We start from the raw sequence: 7351 nt of genomic DNA on the forward strand, positions 1-7351 counted from the left end.
CTTGTTACTTTTGGGTTATGTTCAATCAGGAACAAATAACAACAGTTAAAACTTAAAAACCAAAACGACACTGAATTAATTGTTGAGATTTTTCTGAAACCAAACAACCTGAAGGATGCATACTACTACTTCATATCTCTAAGTACTATGAATTGAGAATACAGATTCAAAACACTTTTCTTAAAATATATATACCATGTTATAAGCAACAGATTTCTCTGATGCCTTAAAAGTTTTTCTATTGCTATCGCCTAAGTTTTAGTAATAGACACACTGTATTGGCACCTATCAGATGCCAGGTAGTTTGCATCTATTATTTCTAAATCATTTAGTCAACAAATTTTTTTTTTCGCCATGCTATGTGGGATCTTAGTTCCCTGAGCAGGGATTGAACCCACACCCCCTACATTGAAAACGTGGAGTCTTAACCACGGGACCACCAGGGAAGCCCCTAGTCAACAAATATTAATTCAACACCTACTGCTTGCTGAGAAGTGTGCTAAGTACTGGGCTACAATTATGAACCAGACATTGTTTCTTACCTTCTGGGAAGTTACAGTCCTGTAGGAGCAAAACAACTCTGCAAGATGGTTAATTTTATCTCCATTTTGCTGATGAGGAAAACGGGATGCACTGGGACTGATCCTGGCTGTACCCCATGCTCTTTGCACCAAGCAATGCTGCTTCTCCCCACTCTGCCTTCCTAGTTTAATTCACTCATCTTTGCAGAAGCGTTTTTAATCAAGTAGTTGTGGGAAAGAATTGAAAATATTTTTACTTTAGTGGGAACGAAAAAAAATTCTGTTTAAAACTCACTGCTCTCAATCTTTTGATAATGTAAGAAACAAATATTAAATACCAGTTATGTTTTGGATCAGGCACTAGCTTAAATAAGATACAACAAGTCTAAACAAGGCCTAAAAACCCACATTTCTAGTAGATGTGAAAACAGAAACTTAATTGCAAGGTGGAGGGTTCATGGGCCTATGTTATTCCTAAAATATGCAGAAATGTGGAGCTTTTAGTTACTGTTAGCTGGTTTTCTCTCCTCTGATTTCTACTTTTTCTTGATTGTATGTAGTCATGACAAGGGTGGGAGACAGATGGCAGGGGAGCCATGGGGGGTTATGGTTTGAGAAGTAGGCAAAGAAAAATCATGTAGACCAAAGCTATATTAGGCCTTGCCTCAGTAGGCATTTTTGCTTTCTTTGGCTGTATCTACAGGAGGTTATTGCAGTTAATTATCAAGTGACTGTTCCAAGTAAAAGATGACTGTTCTGCTGAAGCCTTTCATTTCTTTTGCTCTTTTCTTTCACCTCTCCCATCTAATTTAACCAAACCCCTCAGAACCATAGCAGACATGTTCAGCTGGAAGGCACACAGCTCTAGAAAGAGAATAAGGGTACCAGAATATTTAGCAGGCCACTTCCCTGTTTGTTCCCTGAATATGCTTCTGCAAAATGCACAGCCTTGGACTGTTCCAGTCACTTTCTAATTGGCCTTCTTACCTACAGCCGATTATCCCAATAACCCGTCTTTCAGTCCCCAGTGTTATCTTCCTAGAACACTGATCACGTCACTCCCTGCGTGAAGGCCTCTGCAGACTGGCCAAAGTTTACAGAAGGAAGCCCAAAAGCTAAGGGTGACACAGAATGCCCTTTACAGTCTGGGCCTAATTGCCACTTACCTTTCAGCCTTATCTCTCCCTTATCTTTCTACACCAGAGGCACACACAGAATCACTTTGTTCCCTGAACAGGTTTTGGTCTTTCGGGCCTCCACACCTTTTCAGAAACTAGTGCTGCTGCTAGCAATATCCTCTTCCTGTTTTAAGATCCAAATAAAATAGTCTCTCTCCAGGAAAAACTTCACTGGTCTTGTAGGTACCTTTGGTCACTCTCTCCCCTCTGCCTCCTTAGTATGTTGCATATAATCTTATTACAGCACTAGTATCATTGAACTATAAATATTTATTCAGGTTTTGCAAGTGCAATTTCTAACACTCCTGTTCCCTAACTCCAACCCCAACTCCTCTTAAATCTTCGTTTTTCTGACTTTGGATGTAGGGTACAGCAGGGCATCACTAAAATGTCCACTAAAGAATAAATGAAAAGCAATATTATGCCCCCATGTCTGGCCCAAATGTTTAAGAGTGGAAAAGAATTATATATACACACACACACACATCTATATATACAGACACATATACTATATGTATATGATTTCACAAGGGTTTTAATTTTTCCATATTAAAAAGAAACTTGTTTAAAAGAAAGTCCAAGTTAAAAGAAACAAAACACACATAAAGAAATGATGCAATTATTCCATACCAGTTTATTGTAAGTATTGTTTCAAAAAATTTATAGCATAAATAACCTTTCATGTCATAAAATAACTTAGTACAATTTATAATAAAACTTTGAGAATTTAACATCTCATCAAAATACAATAAAATATGGTTTTAAAATATGATTAACCCTTTCTGCTTTTTTCTTTTTTACTTGAGGGCATATAAACCAAAATTACCCAAACTACTGCCGCACATTGAAACTTTAACAAAGCATATTTGGTTTATTTAAATGTAACTCAACCATCCTAAATTAATACATAGTTTTGTTTTCCTTCCTGCGTGGTTCTTTGTAATTTTTGTTCCTTTTGACTTGTATTTCTGTTTCCACACAGCTTCCTTCTTCATTTTCACCTCTTTCCATCTGCAAAGTCATCTATCTCCGGGCTCCCAGAACATGTAGTTGAACTCACTCAGCCCCTTGACATCAGTTTCTGTAATCCTTGCATCAGTGTAGGGAGTAACTGCTTGAGTAACTACAAAGGTATTTCAAAACTTCAGTGCAATTTGGTTCAGTTATTTTCATTCAGATGCCATCACCGTTCAGGGAGATTAATCACTGGAACCCACTGATCCATGTAGCGACTTTCCCGGCAAAAACAAATAAGTTGACTTAAGGCAGGATCCTTCCACTGTGATGAATGTGGATTCTGGTAACAAATTTAGAAAAAATAAATTTACTCTTAAAAAAAAGTCAGCCTTTACTACTTATTACACCACTTTTGAGGGGAAGACACTCGAACATTCTATACTTTGGCTGTGTGACACAGAGACCTGTTACAACCATAAGAAATAAAATTTCTTCTAGGTAGCTGGGTTTCCTGCAAAATCATTCAGGGTAATTCTCTACTAAGCTGTACTCTGCAAAGTCTGAGTATAGTCTGAGTACATGAAACCCACTGAGCCATATATATATATATATATATATATGTTTTCATAATATTTATTCAGTTTTGCATGGCAGTGTTATTCACAGGCTTGCCCTACCAAACTTGTACCTTGGCAGAGACCTGAGTGAAACAACTGTGAGAAATATTTCCATGCTGGGCTACCAGGAGGTGAGAGCTGCATAGCAGTTAACTAGAACTGCCACCTGTTATCCTCCCAAAAGAGACAGTAGTATTTTTTCAGGAGTAGCAAAAAGGCTGCCACTTAAGGAGATCAGCCAAAAAGTAGTAAAATGCAAAAGACAAAACGATCACATTTACCTCTGTAAACACAAGTTATCTACCTACCAAAGGTTTTTTTGGGGGTGGGGGGAGCTCCATTTTAAAATATGCAAGATTGCAAAGAAAAAATTTCCACTCTATCTTCTCAATACATTTCTAGGGAATTAATAAGGTCTGTCTCCTACACCATTTCTATTTTTAGCTCTGACTGGCAGAGAATGAAGCTGACTCCTTAATGAGGGTGAGCCAGGAATTTATTTGGCTTTATCTAATCTGCCCTGTTAAAGGAATTAGTCACGCGAGGTAGTGCAGATGTAGGTAGGGAGTAGCTGGGCTGACAATGCTGACTCACATGGATCTCTTCCGCTTCTGGCAGCCTCCAACGTGCTTAGACACGTTCCGTACCAGAGAAAATCCCAAGGATGAAACTAGCACATCTCGGCTGAAAGTCCAGCCACACTCTTTAATGGGGCAAAGGCGCCCAGCTCTTGAACCTCACACATTCCAGATCTGGAGTCAGGCGACTTTCAGCCGTTGCGGACTTCCTGCCAGGACTCTAACCACGTCCTGCCCGCAGTCCCCTTCTCCCTTACCGTCACCAGCACGCAGTGCAAGTCCGGGGGCTGCTCCGCGCCCTCGCTCAACGCGGGGCCCGCGTCACTCTCCAGGAGCAGGAGCTCGGCCAGCCGGCCAGGGTTGCTGACACGCAGGATGTCGATGTCGTTCTCGCAGCAGAACGCCTGGATCAGGGTGAAGTGGATCTGCAGAGCCACGTCCCTGTCGTCGTCCTCGTCCGCCGCCAGCAGGCACAGCACCACGTTATCGGGGTCGCTGCGGGCAGGGACGGGGCTGGTGAGCCCAAAGGCAAGACCCGCCGCGTGGGCGCCCGTACCCCGCGCCCACGTCCCGGGGGTCGCGCCCCGGCCCGCTTGCTCCCCTTGGGACTAGCAGCCTCAGGGCAGATGGAAAGCGGCAGGAAGTGGCGCTGCTGGCCGAGGGGGCGCCCCTGGAAGGCGACCTCTCCGGGCTGGGGCAGGAAGAGGAAACACGAGGGACACGCGAGGATTCCACTTACACGTTGAGCAGCTTGGCAGCCTCGTACACCCCGACGGTGATGGTGCGCTGACTCAGGGCTTTGCTGAGCACTTCCTCGAGGGCATCCCCCACCTTATCCATCCTACACGCAGGCAGAGCAAGGGGATCCCGTCAGCCCGCCGCCCCTCGGGGCCGTCGCGGACCCCTCGCCCTGCGCCGCGACCCTCCCTCCCGAGTGCACGCGCCACGGCGCACCTGGGCCTTTGCAAACCCGGGGTTCCCGGGCTGTCACCCCCGCGCCGTGACCCCTCGCACGCCCAGAGGTCGGGCGTCCAGTAAGAAACCCCGAGAGTGCCACCCGCCACCCTCTCCCGAGGGCACTGCCAGTCCCCGGCGCTGGGCGAAGCCACAGGCTGCCGGCCGCAGGAGCCGCACCGGCAGGGGCGGTCACTTCTGCCCTTTGCAAAGGCTCGAGGGGCTCGACCGGCGTGGGGGGCACGCTCTTTCTGTCCACGCACGCCTCTAGTGTCCCGAGGAAGAAAGGCGGGATAGGAAGTATACCCTCTGCAAACTTTTAACCGCTCGCTCCCCGCAAACCTTGCACAGCCCGGCAGCACTGGGGTGTGCGCAGTGGGCTTGCAGAGTTCAGGCAGAAGATCCGGCTGACTTACCGTTCGGTCTTCTGCTCTCCAGCCGAGAATTCCTCCAAAGTCATATTGCAACTGCAGGTGCCCTACAGAGAGAGAGCGGCTTGCGGGCTGCTCCTGCCACCGCGGGCGCGCGGGTGCCTGCTTTCTGCACTCCTTCTCAGGCTCCTCCAGCGCCCGCCACCACCGCGCCGTCCGCCCCTCCTGCCCCCCTCGTTCGCTCGCCCGCTGGCTCTCGGCCCCCCGCCTCGCCACGGTCCACTACTGCGACGCGGCAGCTGCCTCACAGCCACTGAAGGACAAAGGCTCCCCTCGCCGGAGTTATTCTGCCAACCCCCAGCCAACCACCACCCGCTTCATTTGCATGCGCGCAGCCATTGGGCTATGCAAATCAGCCTGCTCCGACAATTTGACCTCAGCTCCTGGAACCCGGCTGAGAGGAGCGGAAGAGGGAGGGGCCACGAGGAAGGCGAGCCTGAGGCGGGGCCGGGGATGGGGGCGGGGGCGGGGATGGGGGGCGGGGGCGGGGATGAGGGGGCGGGGTCCCGAGCCTACTCTCATCCTGCTGGCAGGGTGGGTAGGGGAGGAGGTCTTTGTGCGGGGAGAGGAGGGTGTCTTAGCTTGGGCTGGAGCTGGCTGCCAAGTGTTTTTCTAGTTGGTGCACATTTGTTTTTTTTAATTGTCGTTTCATGTCTTTTGTTTTGGGGGCCTGCTATTAAAATCTATTTTCAGGGTTAATGCACCCAAGTCTAGTAATTATTAGTAAGCTGGTTACATAAAAAGAGTGTGTCCAGACCTCTGGGGCAAAGTTTACCTCAGAAGTGTTGTTTATGTAAGTCTAGGCAAAGCTGCTTATTAGTAGTAGTATTATTTCGGTGCCCTGATGGCTGGTTTGATTTATTTTTGGAAGGTTGCAAGGGTTGGGAGCTCAAAAAAAGAAAAATCAACACATTTGTGTTTGGTGGTGGCAGGGAGCCAAGTTGGAATCTCTTCCGCAGAAAGCAGAAAGGCTTCCCACCTGCCCAGGGTAACTCTGGAAAACCGTGTGCACCAGGAGCTGGTTACCTCATGTGTGTATCCTAGCCTTACAAGCCCAGTTCACCTTTCTCAGATAGACTTTCCCGAAGGACGGTCCTTCTGCAGGGCACCAGCTAAGAGACAATTGTCTGACACCCACACAAGCTACACATCTAAATTCAAAATGCTCTCAATATGCCCTCAGCTTCCTTTCATAAGGCAAGTATGTCACTACCTTCCACAGGGGGCCTGTGATCTCACTGTGAATTATTGATGTTGGATGCTGAATCATGAAGCAGCAGCAATCGGACCTTTTAGTCATATGCTAAAATTTCAGCTTTGAGATAACAGCAACTTGTGGGTGTAAAGAAAGCAGTAGTTATACATTTTTGAAAAGCAAACTTCAATGTATAGACTTTCACTGAATAGGTTGAAAGTTCTTTCCTTTGTTTCATGAGTTTATGCAATAAGTGCAAAAATATGTGTTAAACCTACTGAAGTCACCAAAAGTGGTAAAAATGCTCCCATATGCTTGCATTCAAAACAATGCTTACATTATTAAGGTTACTGTACAAAGGTCACAGAAGTAATTTTTTGCTAAGCTACCTGGGAGTTTTTGCAAACTCCCGTATGTTTGTATCATTCTAGACAAAATATTCTCCAGCTCTCTCGATCTTAATTTAGTGGAAAAGAAAAGTGATAGGTCAGTTTTCTGGCTCATTTATTTGAGCTGCCATTTTGCACTTAATCCCTAACTGCGTTGTCAGCAAGGGACAAGGTTTGAGTAAAGGAATGGTGCTTGTCAATGCATAACTTACCCAGGAGTGTAAGGTGTGTTTCATATCTATATCTTAAATTCTAACATGTAATGTCTTTGTTAAAGAATTCCTTTAAATTGAAATTTAGGGAGATGCTGAAGCCCGTTCAGCTTTGCAAACAAAACCTGAATAATGCAATCTGGCCTGAGTCATCATTTGGAGGTTGTTGAACTGTGTTCTGTGGAACTCCAAGGTTCTATCCACTAGGTATTTCTTAGAAGTTCTTTGGAAGGAAGTGTGATCACAGCAAGCTGACAATGAATTAGGGAATCGAGTGAGTTTCTTGACAGCAGGGACTGTGACTTCATCATCTTGGTGT

The 7351-nt window shown here is 46.1% G+C and overlaps 1 protein-coding gene across 1 annotated transcript; it reads right to left on the reverse strand.

The window, feature by feature from the left end:
• Positions 1-2310: 2310 nt before the first annotated feature.
• GADD45A (growth arrest and DNA damage inducible alpha) lies at positions 2311-5490 on the reverse strand. Its single transcript, XM_081258201.1, has 4 exons — positions 5222-5490; positions 4591-4692; positions 4109-4346; positions 2311-2996 (listed from the first exon to the last, which is right to left on the reverse strand). The coding sequence occupies exons 1-4, from the start codon at positions 5263-5265 to the stop codon at positions 2883-2885; spliced, it is 498 nt and encodes a 165-aa protein (XP_081114327.1). The 5' UTR covers positions 5266-5490; the 3' UTR covers positions 2311-2882.
• Positions 5491-7351: the final 1861 nt, after the last annotated feature.

This window comes from Mesoplodon bidens (genome assembly GCF_964165515.1).
Source record: "Mesoplodon bidens genome assembly, chromosome: 2".
In the NCBI taxonomy this organism is placed as follows: domain Eukaryota; kingdom Metazoa; phylum Chordata; class Mammalia; order Artiodactyla; family Ziphiidae; genus Mesoplodon; species Mesoplodon bidens.

Excerpts from the sequence above, each read along its gene's own strand:
- GADD45A (XM_081258201.1), bottom strand. The coding sequence starts at position 5,265 with ATGACTTTGGAGGAATTCTCGGCTGGAGAGCAGAAGACCGAACG. Across the intron at positions 4,693-5,221 it reads GGAGAGCAGAAGACCGAACG|GATGGATAAGGTGGGGGATG; the intron begins GTAAGTCAGCCG and ends GCCTGCGTGTAG. Across the intron at positions 2,997-4,108 it reads TGCACTGCGTGCTGGTGACG|AATCCACATTCATCACAGTG; the intron begins GTAAGGGAGAAG and ends ATTTGTTACCAG.